The following is a 24,411-nucleotide window of genomic DNA, read 5'->3' on the forward strand; positions in this document are numbered from 1 at the left end:
CCTTGGAACTAAGCCTAGTATGTGAATTGCTGCTCCGACATGACCTGGCTTGAATTTCGTGCTAGTATGACAAAACTGGACAGAAATGTGCCATAAGCGCCACCCAGTCTGTGCCATAACAACGGTGCAATAAAGGTGTCCAACAGAAAAAAGTTACTCGGAACATCCAAGACACTATTCAACAGATAAAAAACCAAGGCAAAGTGGTGTTACTCTACTGGGTACCAGGATACAGGGGAGCGACACAGTCAATGACTAGGCCAAGGATACTTCTGTGAAGAAGTAAGACCGCACACTGTAACATTCCTGAGCATGCTATAACCTGGCTGGTGAGTAGGAGGATTATGTATCATTTAAAAAAAAGAAGCTGCTGGAAGTTAAATTGACAACCTGACCGTGTTGAAGCTCTTGCCAGCTACACTACTGAAAGGAAGTGGATCCTAGGTCGAGGATAGGACAGTGCCCACGGACACACAGTTTTCTCCACTGCAATGATCATATCTTGTGTGAAAGTTGTGAAGTATCGTGTTCTGTGCAACATACTTCAACTATGTGTTTTGTCTGATTATGAGAGGGAACCCTCTGTTTCTGGGTTTGCCCTGTATTTTAGATGATAAATGGAAAAGTGTAGCACCTATTTTAAAATTTTGGGAAGCATCAGGCTTAGGCTTCCATATAGTGTTAAGATTAAGACTGAGATTTTTAATGTGCTTTAGAATTATCTGGCTTTTGCCATTATTTATTTATTTATTTATTTATTTATTTATTTTATTACTCACCGTCCACCACATCTAGCTGTGTAAAAAAATTATAATACATTCATGCAGCTAATGCTTGTTTAATTAAGTGTAATTTTATGTCAAGACTGTTTTATTTTTATGAAACAGAGGAGAGATGGGCTTTAGTAATCCAGTTGTTATGTTCAGTATTTATGTATTCAACTACTCACCTATTCTGGTAACAATGAGGTGAATATTTTTAGTGTAGTGCAGTTTACACCTCCCCAAAGGACTGAACAATTTTCATTTTACTAGCATAAGTAGGTTGTTCAATTAAAATTTTTTGCTCAGGACTATCCACATACCTCAATGTCAGAAGTTTGTTATTGCACATTAATCTTGCCTATCATTACTCGTAGCATGTTTTCTTACTCACTGTTGGCTTCCCAACAGGGGATGGGAATGCTGTGGAATGACTCCCAACACCTTTGACACCAGCAGGAAGGGAGTAGTAGTGGGACTATTTTCCATGCAGCTCTGGCCCAAAGTTACTGCCCTCTGCATCTTTATTAGTATTGACTGCCACACAGTCGCGAAATAACAACAACAACAACAACAAAACCGTGGAGGCCCGGGAAAAGAATAGGCCTTCGGTATGTTCTGCCAGTCATAAAAGGAGACGAAAAGAACAAACCACTAATAGAGCTAAACCCCCCCCCCCCCCCTTTTAGTGTGATTAGCTGGTTCAGGACAGAACTAATGGAGCCTCGGACGAGCGCTGTCACGGTCGGGGACGACGCTTGAACCCTATGCCCGTCCACAATGGTAACGACACCGCTAGCCACACGGAAAATGGTTTAAATCCAAATAGAGGTGTTTTGCTTCCTGCAACCACTCTAGAAGGAAAACAGACAGAGCATGAGGTGGTCAGATGAAGTTTAGACACCTCATGTTCTGTTATTACCAAGCAACAAACTTAGGAACCAACACAACTGGATACAGATCACAAGTATACACAGAATTTATTACCAGATACTCAGAATTAAAATTTTTAACAGAACGACGACTAGCTGATCAGATCCTTGTAATAATAAAAATAACGGGATACCCCGGTCAGAATTAGAAAACATCAAACAACAAGTACAACAAATACAGGAACAAAATAATGTGCAGTCAGAAGAAGAAGAAAATTTAGTAATGGACTCAAACATCCTAGAGCGAACAAACAAAGAACACCACGCATCAATTAAACAATCAATGAAATCTTAAACAGCCACCAGCACAAGCACAAATAGAACATGAAGTGACACACATGTTAGATATAGAAGAAAAATTTCAGCTAACATATATAGAATACAAAGACACAAATACAGACATTAGACCATTCTTGCATAGACCACCAAATAACCCCAAGTCGAAACAACAACAATTATTATCAACACAATTATACACAAGAAAATAAATGAAAATACACCTACTGGTTTATATAGGAGCACTCAGTACACTAAATATACACACTAGGCAGAGATCAGAACAAACCCACACACAGAAGAAACCCACAAAACCAGCATGGCAATACAGGCTGCAGATCAGAATAGAAAAACTGAGAAAAGACATCGGACAGCTAACAAAATTTATAAGAAATGAAATATCAGACAAAGAACGAAAAAGGTTAGGTAAAATCTCACAACAAGAAGCGATAGAGCAATTAGATGAAAAGAAGCAGAAATTACAAGCATTGGCCAAACGACGTAGAAGATACAAAAAAGTGAAAATAGAAGGAAACAAAACCAGACATTCAACACAAACCAAAAGAAATTTTATCAGACAATAGATAACACACACATTAAAATAGACAACCCACCAAATATAACACGCATTGAACACTTCTGGAGCAACATACGGTCAAACCCGGTACAACATACCAGGCATGCACGGTGGCTACAAGCAGAAACAGACACATACAAGATGATACCACAAATGCATGAAGTGATAATTTTGCAACATGAAGTCACCTGAGCAATTAATTCTACGCACAATTGGAAAGCCCCTGGAAAAGACAAAATAGCAAATTTCTGGCTAAAGAAGTTCACCTCAACACATTCACATCTAACTAAATTATTTAACGGTTACATTGCAGACCCATAAACATTCCCTGATACTTACACATGGAATAACTTATCTGAAACCTAAAGATCAAGCAGACACAGCAAATCCAGCAAAATATCACCCCATAACATACCTACCAACAATATACAAAATATTAACTTCAGTCATTACACAGAAATTAATGACACATACAACACAGAACAAAATTATAAATAAAGAACAAAAAGGCTGTTGTAAAGGAGCACAAGGATGTAAAGAGCAACTGATAATAGATGCAGAGATGACATATCAAGCTAAAACTAAACAAAGGTCACTACACTATGCATACATTGATTACCAAAAAGCTTTTGATAGTGTACCCCACTCATGGTTACTACAAATATTGGAAGTATACACAGTAGATCCTAAATTGATACAGTTCCTAAACATAGTAATGTTAAACTGGAAAACCACACTTAATATCCAAACAAATTCAAATAATATCACATCACAGCCAATACAGATTAAGCGTAGAATATACCAAGAAGACTCATAAAGTCCTTTCTGGTTCTGCCTTGCTCTGAACCCACTATCCAACTTGCTAAATAATACAAATTATGGATACAATATTACTGGAACATACCAACACAAAATCACACATTTGCTATACATGGATGATCTAAAACTACTGGCAGCAACAAATCAACAACTCAACCAAGTACTAAAGATAACATAAGTATTCAGCAATGATATAAATATGGCTTTTGGAACAGATAAACGTAAGAAAAATAGCATAGTCAAGGGAAAACACACTGAACAAGATGATTACATATTGGATAACCACAGCGACTGCATGGAAGCAATGGAAAAAACAGATCCCCGACAACTAAATTTATATGGTTCTTCTGTTTAACAAAGTTTACTGGATCAAGCAGCATACCAATAATACAGTATTTTATCATCTTATGGTCACTGTAGCTCATAAGATCAGTGCTAAACCAAATGATGATTTAGCCCTCCTTTTGTATCCAGATAAGAAGTCACCTTTCCTAGACTCATCTGTTTGCCTGGTGGCACGAAGTAAATAGTTATGGTATAGGATTGGTGTTGTCATAAACTTATTGTTGTCAGCAATGCCTCGTAAATCGTACAAGCATCTCTTTACTGGATTTTCTGATTTACAGTCTGTTGTGCCTAAATTAACTTTAGCTTCACAAAATATGATTGGATGTCTGTTTGTAGTTGTTTTAGGCTGAAATCAAAGTTGTGTAGTTATGTTGCTATTTCTTTTGTCCAGTAGTATGTGTCCTAGCATGGTCTTTATGTGTAGGGACTTCAGAAAGTAAGTTACGCATATCGTCTCGCACCAAGGCCATTGCACAAGAAGAGTGGCACGTTGCCAGAAGAGAGTACATATTCCAGGTTTCCTGCTGACAGTTCTGCTGTGGTACAAATAAACTGGTGCATCTCAGTGTGTGAGTGAAATAGCATTGCAAATGGAAATGTGCTCCAAAGTATGTGGAACAGTAAAATTCTTGTGGGCAAAACATCTAAATTGCATGCTGATTCACTGAAAATGCTGGCAGTGTATGAACCATATGCCATGTCAAGTACAGCAGTGGTGAAAGGGTGTCAACAATTTGTTCATGACAGCAGAGATGTGGGTAATGTTGATCAGAAGGTCTAAACTTGCACCATGTGATTTCCATATTTCTGGTGATTTCCATCTTTCTGGCAAACTGAAAGAACATTTGGAGGGAAATAAATTTTCCAATGATGAGAACAATGAGACAACAGCTCTCAAGTGGCTTAGTGACAATGAAGTGGGCTTGTATTGTGGAGGAAATGAATGTTCTAAGCATTTTTTACAGAGATTTGGTGAATAGGTTGAAAAATAGTGTCGTGTATCTGTGTCACTTTGAAGTGAAGTGCAGCATTCAGTAAAAGTTACTTGGCCTCTCATAATAATGTCTAAATTACTTTTTGAAGTCCCTCACAATTGCGCTGAGTGTTTTGTGACAGAAATGTAAGTAACCTAATAGTGGTGGTGGTGACTGAAAAATATCTGCCTATGCTTTAACAATTGTGCTGTTCAGTAATCTATTCCCTCTGCCTCCCCCACTCATGTCCCTGTCTTAATCCATAAACTTGAACATGCTGGAGGCTATACCAGAATATTGTGCCGTTGATGGTCACGAATGGAGAGGGGGGGAAAAAAATCCAGCTGTCTGAAAATTTTATACCAGTTGCGCCACAAGCCTGTAGGCCTGTGAGGTTTGTTTTAAAATGGTTTTAAACATCTGTGGTTTTTCCCCTTTGTAAAAATGTTTTGCAATAAAATGTATTAAGTGTAAGCTTTCTAAGGAAATGGAGAAATTAATCAACTTGACTTACATTTATGTTCTTAATTATATCTAGATTTTGAAACTTAGACTGCGGTCTTTGTCATAATTTTCTGTCTATATTCCGGAGCAGCAATAACTTGTGGCTAGGAGAATCAGATTAGTTCTCCTACCACTCGTCTTCCCTTTGTTCCAAGTGCCAAAGTGAAGCCTTTGTTGTAGTGTGGCTTGGTTTGTGATAAGTGCACACTGTTGTCAGTCCCATTTCCACAACAGATGCTATCCAAGAATCATTGTAGAAAGTAAAGACTACTAAATGAACCCCTATTGTTAACAGTATTAATGTGGCAACACTGTGCTGGGTTCAAGCTGCTGACAGCATGGCTGGGCAATAGTTCGCCAGGGTCAACTCGATGAGCACGGTCCAAGGGCTTCCAGCATGTGACAACTGAAGTGTGAAATGAGAACACTAGTTGGGGAAGTCTGAAAAAAAGGTAGAGAGGGTTACTTCTATACTTGCCCCTCCAGCTGCCAGTTGTGCTGTTCTTCAGTATAGTGTTAACCATCTACAACAGAAGACATTGTCAGAATTTATGAAGTCAGGTATTTACTCTGACGTAGATGGGCCTGAAAAATGGAAATTTGGACCATGGAGAATATTTGAACTGTTGTACCTAAACAAATGTACATTTCAGCTATTTGTTTCATTTTTAACTGCAAATTTTTTTAAAGCAGTAAACATCAGACTGAATATTCAACCTACTAGCCTGTGATGATACATCCCACTAAAAGAGATGAAGCATTCATTAATCAGAAAATGATACCGTAAACCAGCGTCTAGTCTGAAAGTGGGAATAGCAAGAAAATAATTACAGCTATAAAAGCCTGCATTGTATCAGTTTGCATTGTGGCTATAGTGTATTAAGGTTCTTAATACCCAGTGTTAAAATACATTAGTCTCTAATGGAAATCATTTAAAACTTTTCTATGGCCAGGAATAAGTGCATTCATTTACAATGTTGTTGAACTCTGTAATTTTACATATGTGAGGTTTATTGGTTAATAAGTTTGGCCCTGGATATGGAAACATGTTTTATCTCATCAAAACAGCTGTTAATCAATCACATTTCCTTTGAGTAACAATTATTTTCATGAACTAGTAGAAGAAATGTATCATTACAGAGGCTCTAATTACTTTTAAAATTTTATGACTTCAGTGGTATGTGTTGTTTTTGCAGTAACCCACGATTGGGGAAAACTCGTGGAAGAAGTCCAGAACTACATCAAGTCTCTGAATTTTAACTATCGAAAAGAATTAAGAACTAATAAAATCACATATCATAATGCGTTTGCTGAATTTGAGGATGCTCATCGTATCAAGGTAAAATTGCTTATTTTCACTTTGCATCTTATTTCCTGTACTTCATGAATCTACCTTAATATTGTTGTGAAACTTTGAATATAGAAAGAAACATATCCAGAATTTTATATAAATCACTTATCCATATAGCTTAGTATCTTCATATGTTTTGTATAAGGTTCACTCTGAAAGTTGAGAAACTGTTATGTGACTGTTCATCTTTAGAAACCGTATGTGAAAAAAGAAACTCACCCTGGTGTTCTAAATGCTATTCCATCCATTAAAACCAATTGATGTAGGCTTTGTGGTTGACTGCTTTTGGGAGACCCTTTTAGTAGACATCATAAACAAATAACGTTGTTCCTGAACACTCAATGACAGCCAGAGATGGGTTCTTTCACTGTTGAGGCAGGAGGAAATTGCATGCACCCAAATAATGTGTTTGGAATGTTGGAAGAAGTGTCTTGACCTGAGGCTCCTCAAACAGGAACTTCATTTACAGCATGTGGTGCACTAGTGTGCTGTCATGGTGGCATTTAAGACTGATTATGCCTCTCAGCGTTCAGTCTGGAGCATAGCCCCCTTATAAAATTCCTCCAGGATCCCCTATTCAGTGCTAACATTGGTCCCTCTTCTGATGTTAAACCTATTACTTCAAAATCATTCTTAACCAAATCTAGGTACCTTCTCCTTGGTCTGCCCCGACTCCTCCTACCCTTTACTGCTGAACCCATGAGTCTCTTGGGTAACCTTGCTTCTCCCATGCGTGTAACATGACCCCACCATCTAAGCCTGTTCATCCTGACTGCTGCATCTATAGAGTTCTTTCCCAGTTTTTCTTTGATTTCCTCATTGTGGACACCCTCCTGCCATTCTTCCCATCTACTAGTACCTGCAATCATCGTAGCTACTTTCATAACCGTAACCTCAACCTTGTTGATAAGGTAACCTGAATCCACCCAGCTTTCGCTCCCATACAACAAAGTTGGTCGAAAGATTGAATGGTGCACAGATAACTTAGTCTTGGTACTGACTTCTCTTCTTGCAGAAGAGAGTAGATCGTAGCTGAGCGCTCACTGCATTAGCTTTGCTACACCTCGCTTCCAGTTCTTTCACTATGTTGCCATCCTGTGAGAATATGCATCCTAAGTACTTGAAACCGTCCACCTGTTCTAACTTTGTTCCTCCTATTTGGCACTCAATCCGTTTATATTTCTTTCCCACTGACATTACTTTAGTTTTGGAGATGCTAATCTTCATACCATAGTTCTTACATTTCTGATCTACCTCTGAAATATTACTTCGCAAACTTTCAATCGAATCTGCCATCACAACTAAGTCATCCGCATATGCAAGACTGCGTATTTTGTGTTCACATATCTTAATCTCACCCAGCCAGTCTATTGTTTTCAACATATGATCCATAAATAATATGAACAACAGTGAAGACAGGTTGCAGCCTTGTCTTAACCCTGAAACTACTCTGAACCATGAACTCAATTGACTGTCAACTCTAACTGCTGCCTGACTATCCATGTAAAGACCTTTAATTGCTTGCAAAAGTTTGCCTCCTATTCCATAATTTCGTAGAACAGACAATAACTTCCTCCTAGGAACCCGGTCATATGCCTTTTCTAGATCTATAAAGCATAGATACAATTCCCTGTTCCACTCATAACACTTCTCCATTATTTGCCGTAAGCTAAAGATCTGGTCCTGACAACCTCTAAGAGGCCTAAACCTGCACGGATTTTCATCCAATTGGTCCTCGACTAATACTCGCACTTTCCTTTCAACAATACCTGAGAAGATTTTACCCACAACGCTGATTAGAGATACCCCTGTAGTTATTACAATCTTCTCTGTTTCCATGTTTAAAGATTGGTGTGATTACTGCTTTTGTCCAGTCTGATAGAACCTGTCCCGACTCCCAGGCCATTTCAATTATCCTGTGTAGCCATTTAAGACTCGACATTCCACTGTATTTGATGAGTTCCGACTTAATTTCATCCACCCTAGCTGCTTTATTGCATTGCAATCTATTGACCATTTTCTCCACTTACTCAAGTGTGATGCTATTTCCATCATCATTCCTGTCCCATTCTACCTCGAAATGTGAAACATTACTGATCGTATTTTCACCTACAATCAGCAGTTCTTCAAAATATTCCCACCATCTGCCCAAGGCATCCACAGGATTCACCAGCAGTTTTCCTGACCTGTCCAAAATACTTGTCATTTCCTTCTTACCTCCCTTTCCAAGACTGCTAATTACACTTCAGAATGGTTTTCCGGCAGCGTGACCCATAGTCTCCAACCTGTTTTCAAAGTCTTCCCAAGATTTCATCTTGGATGCTGCAATTATCTGTTTGGCTTTGTTTCTTTCTTCAACATAACTTTCTCTGTCTACCTGAGTTCTAGTATGTAGCCATTTTTGATACGCCTTCTTTTTCCTTTTACAGGCTGCCTTGACTGTGTCATTCCACCAAGCTGTTTGCTTCATCCTACTTTTACACACTATTGTTCTGAGACATTCTTTAGCCACTTCTAGTACTGTGTCCCTGTACCTTGTCCATTCCTTTTCCAATGACTCTAATTGACTACATTCAACTAACTGGTACCTTTCTGAGATCGCTGTTATGTACTTGTGCCTGATTTACTTATCCTGAAGTTTCTCCACTCTTATGCTCCTACATATGGACCTGACCTCCTGCACTTTCGGCCTCACAATCCCAATTTCACTGCATATTAAATAATGATCAGTGTCATCAAAGAATCTCCTGAATACATGTGTGTCCCTCACAGCCTTCCTGAACTCCTGATCTGTTATTATATAGTCAATGACAGATCTGGTTCCCCTGCCTTCCCAAGTATACCGGTGAATGTTCTTATGTTTAAAAAAAGGAGTTTGTGATTACTAAGCCCATACTGGCACAGAAATCCAAGCGTTGTTTCCCGTTCCTGTTGGCCTCCATATCCTCTCCAAATTTACCCATAACCTTTTCATACCCTTCTGTTCGATTTCCAATCCTGGCGTTAAAATCACCCATCAGCAGAACACTGTCCTTGTCCTTTACTCTAACAACTACATCACTGAGTGCCTCATAAAAAGTATCCACCTTATCTTGATCTGTCCCTTCACAATGAGAATATACTGACACAATCCCAATTTTCTTGCTAGACACTGTCAAATCTATCCACATCAGTCATTCGTTTACATACTTTATTGCAACTACGCTGGGTTCCATTTCTTTCCTGATGTAAAGCCCTACACCTCATTGTGCTATTCCTGCTTTGACTCCTGACAGGTAGACCTTGTATTCTCCCACTTCCTCTCCTTTCTCACCCCTTACCCGAATGTCACTAACAGCTAAAACGTCCAGCCCCATCTTACTTGCAGTCTCTGCCAGCTCTACCTTCTTCCCAGAGTAGCCCCCGATGATATTAATAGCTCCCCATCTCATTACTATTTCTTTTCAAAGTCATATCGTAGGAGTCCCTGGTTTGTCAGTTAGAGGTGGGACTCCGTCACCTCCAAAGGTCCGAGGCGTTTTGCTCTGATTGTTGCCAGCATCATATTTAAAGTACCAGGGAAGCAGGTTGCTAGCCTTACTTGCCCGGAGTCCCGTTGTGTTTTATCCCTAACGGTTGAGGGACTAACCGGTGGATTTGGTAGTCTTTGCTGTATGAGCACAAAGGTGACCACTCCTCAGAATATGTCAGAGATGCCCAGCCTTATTCCAAAGTAACTGGTATCCCGGCTGTCGGGACCACTTACTTGGCCACTCAAACGTTGCCTGTGGTTCATGAGCTAGGACATGACGACAGGAACCCATACCATGAACCACTCTATTCCTTAAAGACTTTAATTAAAAAAGAGCCATCTTCACTCATACCGGCTTAAACCTCATGGATGTGCACTTTCTTAATGATTTTTGGAGGTATGTTAAGTGCCGATGCCTGACATGACTGTGTTATCTGTGAACAAAGCCAGCGTTGTCGTGAGTGGAGCACTGTATAAACATCAGGAACATAAGCCAGAAAGTTAGTGCCCAAAGCAGCTACGTGAGATTTAACTGAGCTCTTGTAACATAATATACTGTACTGGGTGTGACCGTTCACCTAGAACCAAGCTTTGCTAGCAGAGACCCGGTAGTCACATGTCTGGTGGCACCTGACTGTCTCTAACTGTAATGCTTCCACTGTCATTCTTGACCACTGGTGGGGATATTAAACCCCTCCATCTGAAATAGAAGCATAGGGTCAGTGAGTCAGGAAAGTCGAGAGATAGCACTGTCTATAAGTGGATTTGAGACTATTGACTAAAGGCTTATCCTGGCAAAAGACCCGGTAAAGGGCTGTGGGGGCAGTGGAGGTGTCAACATGTCCACAGCATGAGTGTTCCTTTGCCAACAGGGAGCATTTCCATCACCTTGATTTCTGAACTATAAACCTTCACCCACTTGTGTGTGAGTAAGGATGCAGACGTGCAGGTAATTCCTCAGTGCAGGAGACGCAGGGAGAAGCTGAGAGTTCTTTTTGGAGGCACTTCATTGTTTGATCTGGGGGTCTAAGCCAGAGGTAAGGGCACAGGTGCCGATTGCAATTGGCTGTAGTCAAAGCTGATAGCAGTGTTGGGTCAGACAAATGTGCATGGCCCTCAATGTCAAACAGCTTGCAGTCTCTGTGGCATACGATTACCTCTTGAGTCCACCCTGGACACTGACTGAATGTGCACTACTGGCCATTAAAGTTACTACACCAAGAAGAAATGCAGATGATAAACGGGTATTCATTGGTCAAATATATTATACTAGAACTAACACGTGATTACATTTTCACGCAATTTGGGTGCATAGATCCTGAGAAATCAGTACCCAGAACAACCACCTCTGGCCGTAATAACTTCCTGGACATTGAGTCAAACAGAGCTTGGATGGCGTGTACAAGTACAGCTGCCCATGTATCTTCAACACAATACCACAGTTCATCAAGAGTAGTGACTGTCGTATTGTGACGAGCCAGTTGCTTGGCCCCCAATTACCAGACATTTTCAATTGGTGAGAGATCTGGAGAATGTGTTGGCCAGGGCAGCGGTCTAACATTTTCTGTATCCAGAAAGGCCCGTACAGGACCTGCAACATGCGGTCTTGCATTATCCTGCTGAAATGTAGGATTTCGCAGGGATCGAATGGGGGGTAGAGCCATGGGCCGTAACACATCTGAAATGTAACGTCCACTGTTCAAAGTGCCGTCAATGGGAACAAGAGGTGACAGAGACGTGTAACCAATGGCACTCCCATACCACCACGCCGGGCGATACGCCAGTATGGCGATGACGAATACACGCTTCCAACCTGCGTTCACCGCAATGTCGCCAAACACGGATGCGACCATAATGATGCTGTAAACAGAACCTGGATTCATCTGAAAAAATGACGTTTTGCCATTCGTGCACCCAGGTTCATCGTTGAGCACACCATCGCAGGCGCTCCTGTCTGTGATGCAGCGTCAAGGGTAACCTCAGCCATGGTCTCCGAGCTGATAGTCCATGCTGCTGCAAACATCATCGAACTGTTCGTGCAGATGGTTGTTGTCTTGAAAACGTCCCTATCTGTTGACTCGGGGATCGAGGCGTGGCTGCACAATCTGTTACAGCCATGCGGATAAGATGCCTGTCATCTCAACTGCTAGTGATAAGAGGCTGTTGGGATCCGGCACGGCGTTCCGTATCACCCTCCTGAACCCACAGATTCCTTATTCTGCTAACAGTCAGTGGATCTCGACCAAAGCGAGCAGCAATGTCGCGATACAATAAACCGCAATCGCGGTAGGCTACAATCTGACCTTTATCAAAGTTGGAAACGTGATGGTATGCATTTCTCCTGCTTACACAAGGCATCACGACGACGTTTCACCAGGCAACGCTGGTCAACTGCTGTTTGTGTATGAGAAATCGGTTGGAAACTTTCCTCATGTCAGCACGTTGTAGGTGTCACCACCGGTGCCAGCCTTGTGTGAATGCTCTGAACAGCTAATCATTTGCAAATAACAGCATCTTCTTCCTGTCTGTTAAATTTCGCTTCTGTAGCATTGTCATCTTTGTGGTGTAGCAATTTTAATGGCCAGTAGTGTATAAAACCAGACATAAGAGCCTCATGTCTATGTGGGTCACACTGCAAGGGGCACAGGAAGTGTAACGGCATGCGATGTCTGTGTCCATGCAGGATTTAGCTGGATTGACCCCGTTAACAGTGATGGACCTACACGTCGCGAGGAAACCGTGCAAGTCATCCTATGTCGACGACATTTGCAAGGCCTTCTGCATCTGTGTTATGAGGGTACAGACTGTCCTCAGCCTTTGCCTTTGAGGTGGAGTGATAGAGGTGGTGATCAAATGGTTGACACTGTTGCATTGACAAAAGGCCTTGAATTGAATCTATGTAGATTAGGACCCATTGTCAGGCACCAGGCACTAGATGCCCACTCAATAGCAAAAATCCTCTCAAGGGCATGATTGTATATTGGTGTTGGTGAAAGGCATGCACAACACAAATGGGAAGATACGGAGTGTGTCCACCACTATCAACCACATAGTGCCCTGAAATGGCCTCACTAAATAGACATAGACTCTCTCCCAAAGGTGGTAAGGGTAGAACCACAGTGAAAAATGTTCAGGCGGGGATGCTTGATTGAGGGAGCAGGCATGGGGGGAGTGAATGTGCATTTAATATCAGCATCAATGCTGGGCTAGTAAATGTTGGATGTGCCCCACCTCAAAAACCTCCCCCCCCCCCCCCCCCCTTTCAAATCAATGATTCCATGTACAAAGCTTTACATTCTGGCATCTGAAATTGCACTGGGATGGGAGGCCCTGCAACTCAGCAGCCCAAGCTGCGTAAGACTTCCTGTGTTGTTTGTCACACTGATTAAACTGGAACCTAGCAGCAAGGCACATCTGATTTGGATAACAGTGCAGAGAGGTCACTGGGAGACAGTTCACTAGGCTCTGAAAGTGGTTGCAGTTTCTAAATAATTGCGTATAAACAAATACAGGAAGACGAAAGCAAAGCACTGTGCCAGCTACTAGAAATGCTATAACAAATTAATACAGTTCAGAATGGGGGAGGTAGACGTCCCAACTCTCTGCAGACTTGTATAACACTGTGAACAGTGGTGGTGATCTAGTTATGGCCTATCGATTAATGTGGGAGTTGTAGCTGACAAACAAGCTGCAGGAGAACGACCTGCTGTTCTTTGTGTTGTTGCTCTTGAGGCACAACTGTTGCTGTTGGAGTGACAGCTGTTGCTGCAAAAGTTTTATAAACTCAAGATCCATAACACAAGAGCTGGAAGTGAACACATTGCCGTAGACACAATAGGCTAAGAATTTGTTGCCATTAAAGTGCCCACGTGTAATACAAACTTGTGATCCTGTGAACAAAGCCAAGGTTGTTGTGAGCATAGCACTGTATAAACAACAAGAATGTAAACCAAGAATCCACATCCAAAGCAAGGTCAAAATCCGAATAGCAGCTGGGTGAGATTTAACCCAGCTCATGCGGTGTCCTACACTACACTACACTACACTACACTACACTGGGCTGTGGCCACTCACATGGAACCGAGCTGCTATTGGCCAAGACCATGTGACTTGGTCGCGCCTCTGATGGCACCTGACTAGGTCTAACTGTAGTGCCTCCACTCCACCATTGAAAATGTCCACTGCCAGGGATATTAAACTGTGTACCTTTTATCTGCTGCATTTTTTAAATATTCGTGGTGGGAAACATGAATGATTGATTTTTGAACTTTATGGTCAGTACCACCATAAAAATTAATGATAGTGTATACATTTACTTCACACAGTCTCAATCTGTTCAATGTGTCGAACACATGTCTGTACAGTTTTAATTTACTTTTACTGATGATCTGCATGTGCATTGACAACCAATCACCAGTGTTGGACTGCCGTTAAACTATGTCACATTTGTAACAGTGATCAGTAAATGTCTTGTCACATAATTTTGATACTGAAGGGATGTTTACAGTGAAATAGTTAATGCCAAAGTTTGTCAATTGCTTCTTGATTGCATACTTTTCATAATTGTAGCCATCCTGTGTCTGCAACGAGATTAAGAAATGTATAAATTATTTCTTGCTGAGGGTATAAAAGACTAATAATTTCTCCCTAAAAAAGTGTACATTCAAAATTTGTACCATAAAAGTTCTTACTCTTTCATGTATCAGTGGTTTTAGTTATGTAATTGGGATTGGAATACTGAAAGTACTTCTTGATGAATCTTTTACTCTGTTTTAAAACATCATACTAGATTAAAACTGTTTGTCAGACTGGGACTCAAACCCAGTATCACACATTTCGAGGACAATTCTCTTACTGAGCTATCGAGGCATGGCTCATGACTTATCCTCAGAACTTTACTTCTGCTAATTTTGCTACTACCTATCTCCTGCTTTCCACACTTTTGAGAAGCAATGAGGAAGAGTGTTAGAGGTGAAGCTGTAAAGACAGGTCTTAAGTTGTGACTATGTACACAGCTGTTAAGTATGTAGCCCATGAAAATACAAGGTTTTGGGCTTGAGTCCTGATCTGTCCACAATTTTAATCTGCCAGGAAGTAATTGAAAGTATTGTTATTAATAAATTGTGTCTAGTTTTCTACTATACTAAGATGTTACTATAAAATGAAGTAATGATTTAATTTGATATTTATCATTTGTGGTATAAAGAAGCATTGGAATTAATATTGCTGGTTCTGAAAAGTGATATTAATGGACACCTATTTGTGTAAAAATTGTTATAACCAAAACAGCTTTATTTTATAAACAGTGGAATCAATAAACATATCTGCTCATCATAAAATGGATATATTATTCAGCACACAAGGTACCAAGACAACATAGGATGTGTGCATGCAGAGTAAAAGGAAGAAGAGTGAAAGATCATAAGCAGTGTTATCATGTTCCATTTATTGTTTATTTGCCTCTTTACTGCTAAACATCTACTATGCAGTAATAGTTGCCTGTATTCATTCCACTGTTTTGTATTACACCTAGGCTTTCTCAGGATCTTTAAAACAAAGTGGTGGTAAATTTGATTTCAGATGCGAAATATTAAAAACGAAGTCTCAACTCTCACTGCTCAAAATTTTGTAATAGCTGTCGGTGGCCGTCCACATTATCCTAATATTCCTGGTGCGAAGGAGTATGCTATAACATCTGATGATATTTTTTCTTTGAACTACAATCCTGGAAAGACAGTAATAGTTGGTGCCTCGTACATCGCACTCGAGTGTGCTGGCTTTTTAAGCGGATTGGGTCTGGATGTAACTGTTCTGGTGAGAATACATAATTCCTTTTCTACTAGAAACTCATTTAGTAACAACTAGTAATTTACTTTTAACTATGTAAAAACTTAAAATTTCAAAGTATATTTTCTGTTGTGTGAGCTTCTTTTATATGCAGGTATTTGAGTGACGAAAAAGTAAATTAAGGGTTAACTTCAGCATTGTGTCAGAAATATCCAAAACAACTCATTTTCGTACACAGGTACGGTCCATACTGCTGAGAGGCTTTGATCAACAAATGGCTGAAATGATTGGGAGCCACATGGAATCCCAAGGAGTAAAATTTATCAGGGGGTGTGTCCCTACTGCCATTGAAAAGATTGAAGACGGTGCTCCACCAGTTTTAAAGGTATCACAGTGTTCCACATTTGTTTGATCTTTTATAAGGTAGTGTCATCAGGAAATAGCATTTTATTGACTTTGTAAGAGGTTCTTCCTTAGTGTGTGTAAAAGAGCAAGGTGGGATCATCCTACTTATTCTTGTACCACTTGCAATGCCATTACAATTGTCCCTTTTTCTGATCTCATTTTTGGTAGTGGTGCATGTATATATTTAGTTATTTTATATAATTTCTTATTCTCACTACACATTGCATTGTGCCTCATTCAACATTTTCAGTTGAAGCTGTGAAGCCCTCCCAGATTAAGTTCAGCAACAGCTCAACAAGCACAACTGCCATTAAAAATATATCTTGTGTCCCCTTTTCTCCTCTCCATGCCCCCCCCCCCCCCCTCCTCCTCTCCCATTTGTTTTGCCCAGCATTAGTGCTTTCTGTATTATATAGAAAAGCGTTTGAATGGAAACAGTCTTATTTGCTGAAAACTGGTAGAGTAATTATTGTCATGGGGGCAGTTGGAAGTAAGGAGACCAATGTACAGGTAGTTAAAGAACTGTGATAGTGGAGATGGGGGCTAAGAAACTTGTAAGAATAACAGAAGTTGGAGATTCCCAGAACAGAACAAATAGGAAGATAGGTATTTGTACAAGGGAGTGGAAACAGATAAAAGAATCACATAATTGTTATGATGTGAAAGTGCACAGGTTCCATTTTTGTCTGCTTTTCATTGTCATCACATTCCAAAATTATTTCCATCTTTGGATCAGCAATGCCTAATTCGAATGTACTACGTCCAAAGAATTCATTTCTCTCTGTTCACTAGTTTCACTGTAACTTATTGGAACATGATATTTATTTCACCACACATTTGTGCCTCTCCATGTACAAATCGTTATTCTTTACAGGTTCATGCAGTAGAAGGTGAAAAACGAGAATCTGTTGAGATAGTGTGCAATACTGTTCTGTTTGCAACTGGACGGAATGCATGCACTAGCAACATGGGCTTAGATAAGATTGGAATAGCACTGAATAAGTCGTGAGTATTTATAGCAATTTCCGTAACAGATAATGCCAAACTTTCAGCAGTAATAGCTAGAGATGATGTGCCGAGTTCCCTCTTGTTGTCTGAGCTTTGATTTTGACAAGATTTTTGAAGTATAATTAGTGATTGTAAAGCTATTTACATTATTTTGTATTCTGGCATAACATGTTTTGTGTATATTTTGCAGGAACGGAAAAATTGTAGTTGATGAGTATGAACGCACATCAGTCAACAATATATTTGCAATAGGAGATGTAATTGATGGAAAACCAGAGTTAACACCAGTAGCCATTCAAGCTGGGAAGTTATTGAGTAAGGTATGTTTGTTGTACTTGACAGCTCAGATGCGAACAAACAGTTTAAATGTAGGTCATTATGGTGTAGAGTACTTTTTTTTAAGTCGTCAGTCTTCTGCCTGGTTTGATGCGGCCTGCCACAAATTTATCTCCTGTGCCAACCTCTTCTTCCCAGAGTAGCACTTGCAAGCTGCAATGTCCTCAATTACTTGCTGGATACATTCCAATCTCTGTCTTCCTTTACAGTTATTCACCCCTCTAGAGCTCCTTCTAGTACCATGGAAGTTATTCCCTGATGTCTTTAACATATGTCCTATCATCCTGTCCCTTCTCCTTGTCAGTGTTTCACACATATTCCTTTCCTCCCCAACTCTGCAGAGACTCTCCTCATTCCTTACCTTATCAGTCCACCTGATTTTCAGCATTCATCTGTAGCACCACCTCTCAAACACTTTGATTCTCTTTTGTTCTGGTTTTCCCACAGTCCATGTTTCATATCCATACAACGCTGTTCTCCAAATATAGATTCTCAGAAATTTCTTCCTTAAATCAAGTCCTATGTTTGATGTTAGTAGACTTCTCTTGGCCAGGAATGTCCTCCTTGCCCATGTTATTCTGCTTTTGATGTCCTCCTTGCTCTATCTGTCATTGATTATTTTGCTGCCTGGTTGGCAGAATTCCTTAACTTCATCCACTCCATGACCACCAATCCTGATGTTAAGCTTCAAGCTGTTATCATTTCTGTTACTTCTCATTACTTTCATCTTTCTTCGACTTACTCTCAATCCTTATTCTGTTCTCACTAGACTATTCATTCCATTCAGCAGGTCCTGTAATTCTTCTTCACCTTCACTCAGGATAGCATTGTCAACAGCAAATCATATCATTGATATCCTTTCACCTAGAATTTTGATTCCACTCCTGAACGTCCCTTTTATTGCCATCATTGCTTCTTCAGCGTACAGATTGAACAGTAGGGGCAAAAGACTACTCCCTGTCTCTCACTCTTTTCAAACCGAGCACTTCATTCTAGGTCATCCACGCGCAAGTCGCCGAAGTGGCGTCAAATTGAAAGACTTGCACCAGGCGAACGGTCTACCCGACGGGAGGCCCTCGTCACACGACATTTCATTTTTCACTCTTATTATTCCCTTTTGGCTCTTGTACATACTGTATATTACCCGTCTCTCACCATAGCTTACCCCTATTTTCTCAGAATTTTGAACTTCTTGCGCAGTTTTACAATATTAAACGCTTTTTCCATGTTGACAGATCCTGTGAACGTGTCTTCATTTTCCTTTTGTCATGCTTCCATTATCAACCACATCATCAGAATTGCTTCTCTTGCGTCTTTACCTTTCCTAAAGCCAAACTAATCATCTTAGACATGCTCAATTTTCTTTTCCATTCTTCTGTATATTATTCTTTTAAGCAACTTGGATGCTTGAGTTGTTAAGCTGATTGTGCGATAATTTTCACACTTTTCAACTCTTGCAGTCTTCGGAAATGTGTGGATGATATTTTTCCACAAGTCAGATGGTGTTTCGCCAGAGTCATACATTCTACACACCAACTGGAATAGTCTTTTTGTTGCCACTTTCCCCAACGATTTTAAGAATTCTGATGGAATGCTATCTTTCCCTTCTGGCTTATTTGATATTAAGTTCTCCAGAGCTCGCTTAAATTCTGATTCTAATACTGGATCCCCCATCTCTTCTAACTCAACTCCTGTTTCTTCTTCTGTCACGTTAAACAAACCTTCCCCCTCATGGATGTGTTCACTGTATTCTTTCCATATAACCACTCTTCCCTCTGCATTTAACAGTGGAATTCCCATTGCACTTTAATGTTACCACTCTTGCTTTTAATTTCACTGAAGGTTGTTTAGACTTATGTTGAGTCAGTCCTTCCGACAATCATTTCTTTTTCGATTTCATAACATTTTTCATGAAGTAGTTTCATATTAGCTTCCCTGCACTTCCTATTTATTTAATTCCTCAGTGACTTATTTCTGTATTCCTGAATTTAGCTGAACATTTTTGTACTTCCTACTTTCCTCCCTCATCTGAAGTATTTCTTCTGTTGTTGTGGTTTCTTTGTAGTTACCTTCTTTGTATCTGTTTTCCTTTCCAGCTTCTGTGATTGCCCTTTTTAGAGATGTCCAATCCTCTTCAACTGTACTGCCTACTGAGCTATTCCTCATTGTTTATAGCCTTAGAGAACTTAAAGCGTATCTTGTCATTCCTTAGCACTTCCGTATCCAACTATGTTGTATATTGATTCTTCCTGACTAATCTCTTAAACTTCTGCCTACTCTTCATCACTACTACCTACTCTTCTTCAGTGCTACATTGTGATCGGAGTCTGAATCTGCTCCTGGGTACGCTTTGCAATCCAGTATCTGATTTTGGAATCTCTGCCTGACCATGATGTAATCTAACTGAAATCTTCCCATATAACCCAGCCTTTTCCAAATATACCTCCTCTCCTTGTGATAATTGAAGTACCATATTACTGCCTTAATGTTGCAATCACATTGCTATGCATTGACATTTGTTGTAGTGTAGTAAGAAAATGTCTTATCTGATGAAAATGATGTGTTAAATTACATTGCTCAACTCCAGTGAAGTAAACCTATTTCTGTGAAGTGTTAGGTCATATAAGTTTCAGATCTTTAGAAAACAGTGGTAGGTAAGATACATTCAGTTATGCAGGTGCTAATGTTCAAATGAAAATTTGAGAACGAACATTGTGTGGCCATTTTACAATCAGTATTTGACATACAGGAACTAATTAACTGGGTGTTAGGCTTAGTATGACAAGTGGTGCAGTATAAAGGTCCAAAATATTTTGTCATTTACACTGATATGTCACTATTTGGTAGACTAGAAATATTTTGATTTGAACAGTATATGTTTCTGTGAACATTTGCTTAGTCAGCACAGCTTTTAAGACGTTTGTTTCATAGGTTTTGTGTGCTGGAGATAAAACATTTTCCACTTTTTGGTTCAACTGTCTCCTTGTGCACTTTGCAGACATTAACCATTAAAAACGGAAAAAAAGGTACTATCATTAATTCTCTTACTGCTGTAACTATATCTACACAAAGTGTACAGAAAGGAACAGGGTTCGTATCCCTATTGGGTCATCCTGAATTAAGTTTTCCGTGCATGTCCAAAGCCAACACACGTCAGCTGATCTGATCATCTAGGTGTCAGCCAATTACCAACCCCCATCCAACAGCACAAGTTTTTAATTTCTAATCACCATATTGGAGAAGCATTCACTTCAGACAGTCCATTCTATTCAAATACATTATAAACAGATGTTTTTAACTGTTTCCAGCTTCTGTCAAAACATTTATAAAGGAAGCAGTCTGTGCATTGTGACATATTACTTTCTGTATGGAGGTTTGAGACCTGCAGAAGCTAAACATCAAATTCTTCAGTTATGAATTGCAGTTATTGATCTTTATGGCACGGGAAAACTGGTAGAATTTATATTATTTAATGACAAAGATAACCACTCACTGAATACTGGAGATGAAGAATTGTAGACAGGTAGACAAACAAGACTGAAAAAGATTACAGTGTATCCCCTATGTTACATTTTTGTGCAGTCCAGACTTAAAAAACACAGAATTGACAAAAATGCAGAATCAAGGACAATGTTAAAATCCAACAGAATACAAGCAAAAACACATGTAATTAGCATATATGATTAAAAACCACAATCATCTCCAATACTTTGTATAAAGTCTAAGTGAAGGAAATTAAATGTACAGTAAAACATTTATACAATAATTTGTGGAAATGTATTTCATCAGTTATTAAAAAATGAGATATATAACAGCAAGTACAACTTCTCAAAAAATTGAAATTCGTATCTGGGTATGAGGTAAACGAGCATATTTTCCAAAATGCTAAAATCACAAATTATATTTTGCAAAAACAGACATAGTGTCTGATGGTATAACCGCAATCAGTGGTTTTACAATGTTACTTATAATCCATCTCGATTGCATAAAATGTTTATTCACATGACCGGTTTAGAGACCTCTAAACCATCTTCAGATCTGCAATTTCAGTTACAGGAGTAACCCGTCCACACACAGCAACCTTCACATCCTGTGTCAATTGTGCCTAAATATCTACAAACAGTGCTTCTCTATCAAGTCTCAGGGAGGGATTGCTGGCAAGAGAGAGTTTTTCCTTCAAAAGTATGTGTGATGTTTTATGAACAGCTACAGTCAGTTTGTCACCCTTGTACCAATGCTACATCTGAGCAAGCACATCATTCATCTTTCCCGAAGTCTTGCCCTGGAGTCCGCAGTCGCAACTACTAGGATGTCGTCTGCATATGCAACAGCATGTTCCAGTAGCATGTGCCCTGTTTAACAGTTGTATTAGGTGTTCAGTCGTAAGATCCCAGAACAATGGACTACTTATGGAGCCTTGAGGAAAGCCCTTGGTAACCTTTTGGAGTATCTTGCTCTGCTGTGCAATCTGCTAGATACTACATCTGCTACACTGATCTACAAAGCTCTCATACAGACATTCGGGGACACAGAGGTCTTGGAGGTGTGTAAATATCCCAGGCACACCAAAGATTATTGAATGTGCATGCAATGTGAATCATGAGCGTGATTGCGTACTTGGCTGTTGAATTTTTTAAACTATCAAGAGCTCTATTACCTGCATCATATATATACAGTTCCCTTGTCTGGATCCATATTGACACTCATGTAGACCAAAGAGCTCCCTGTGCAGTTGCAACTGGTCACAGAGCAGATGCTCCCAAACTTTGGCCAAGACATTTAACAAGAAATAGGTCTATAGCTTTTTGGTGATGCCAGGTCTTTATCCTTTCCCTTTTTAATCCTGATGTGCTAGCTGCCTTCCATATCACCAGACTCCGACCTATTCGTGACACTTCATTTAGTAATGCTGTCAAATATTGCACTGTCAGTGGACCTACTATCCGTATGACCTTGGGGAAATGCCATCCGGGCCAGGTACTTTTGCAGTTTCGAACTTGGAAATTGTGATAGCACTTTCTTCTTGAGCAAAAGGTGTCACCCAACATCTGATTGTCATATTTATTATCTAGTCCACTTGTTGTGGATGTATTTCAGCATCTTGTTAGTGTTTCATCATATAGTAGGGCTGTTCGCAGATTTTCTGCTAACTCCTTCGATCCAGCTGTCATTAAGCCATCCTCTTTACGAATTGTGTACATGAGAGTAGGTTCCTTAACCTTTACAGTCAGTAGCTTATACGGTCTTCCCCATATGTCAAATTGCAGTTGCCTTCGTAGAAACTTCTCCCAGCATGTTCTTTAAATTTCCTGAAGCAATGTTTTGTAGTGCATCTTAATTTCCATGTATTAATGGAGCCTCACAGTGTGCTCAGATTGCCCCAAAGCATGTCTATAAGCTTTTCATCTTAATCTTACCCTTCTCCTCAGCATGGCAAGTTTTGGGCTCTAAGGGATTGTAGCCTGACTTTTTATGATTTTCTTAGGGATATAAATGTCCTGTGCTCTTTGCAAGAGTTCAGTTAGTAGCTGCTCACTCAAGTTGACATGTACCAGAAGTGGCTGAGATGAATATCTGCAACACAGGCAACTAAGCCCTCTCAATCCATTTTCCTGATATTTAACCCAGTCATGCTTTCCTGTGCTTGGGTCCCTCTATTATTGACAGTTTTCCATTAGGTGACAATTGCATTATACCTGATTGTCGCTCAAATGTGCTCAGCTGGTTTTCTGAATTTAAAACAGTGAGGTCCAGTTCCTGTACTGCATTCTGTGTTATCTTACCCTGTTTGTCTGTTGCCTATGTGCCACTGAGAGGATTTTGCATTCGCATCTATTTTCACAAGGAGAGAAGCACCTTGTCCATATAGAGCTAGCACCTCGTGTTTATCTACACAAGGTACAATGGGATGAGAATACTGCATGTATAGACTTACTACAATCCACTTCGTCTGCATGTTCTTTACTTCTGCTGTGACCATGTGCTTGTCACACATTTGTCCCCCCTTAGTCACAGTTGATTTCCTACTTGTAATCACAGTGGCAGACATTTCCTACTGGTAATCACAATGGCAGACATTGCCTCATCATGGCCAGTAACTCTTAACATATCCACAGATAAATGTAGGAGCGTATTGTTTCTGCAGTATGGTTCTTGCAGACAGATTATATCAACACTCAGCTCGTCAGTTAGCTTTTGTATTTCAGTTGTAGCCAGTCTACTTCACGCACCATTTATCTCTAGTATCTTCATCCTTTTATGTGTTTAGAGTGTCAAAGAAAACACATCCATGTGCTTTTACAAAATCCACATATAAATGCTCAATGTCATAGTTAATTTCTTCTTGTGAACACCTCCGAAGGAGGTCAAATAATGGTTTACTCTGTTGACGAATTATATACTCTCAAAAGAATCGTATGTAATGCCCCAGTTATAGGAGATGTATTATTAGAGTTGGGCATCTCAAAGATAAATCTAATACATCTGAGAGCAACCTGCAGTACACTGGAATCTGCCAAATGACTTAACTTGACAGTAATTTGTAAACTGAAAATTTTGTCTGTGTGTTATTGTATATCATTTTCAGTGGGGCTTTTAATGTTAGAAACATGTTTTATATTGATGGAAAGACCTGATTTTCACTGCACTTCACTGTTTAGCAATTCTTATACTCATCAATATTACCACAGGCACCACACTCCACTTCATATGGAAATAGTGGAGGAAGCTGCATAGGTCTCTGCTGCTACTGCAGATGTGGTATTGATGTCATTGTGATCATCACCTTTTTTTATTGTACCCTTTGGCAGGAGCTCCATGTAG

General features: G+C 39.8%; 1 protein-coding gene across 1 annotated transcript in view; it reads left to right on the forward strand.

Moving 5' to 3' along the window:
- Positions 1-24,411, forward strand: part of LOC126299444 (thioredoxin reductase 1, cytoplasmic-like) — a 79,156-nt gene that overhangs the window by 41,579 nt on the left and 13,166 nt on the right. The window contains exons 5-9 of the mRNA XM_049991347.1: positions 6,388-6,530; positions 15,634-15,867; positions 16,079-16,225; positions 17,120-17,250; positions 17,444-17,573. Of these exons, the coding sequence (XP_049847304.1) occupies positions 6,388-6,530; positions 15,634-15,867; positions 16,079-16,225; positions 17,120-17,250; positions 17,444-17,573 (785 nt within the window). The remainder of the gene's footprint in view (positions 1-6,387; positions 6,531-15,633; positions 15,868-16,078; positions 16,226-17,119; positions 17,251-17,443; positions 17,574-24,411) is intronic.

The sequence above is a fragment of the Schistocerca gregaria genome, chromosome X, assembly GCF_023897955.1.
Source record: "Schistocerca gregaria isolate iqSchGreg1 chromosome X, iqSchGreg1.2, whole genome shotgun sequence".
Taxonomy (NCBI): domain Eukaryota; kingdom Metazoa; phylum Arthropoda; class Insecta; order Orthoptera; family Acrididae; genus Schistocerca; species Schistocerca gregaria.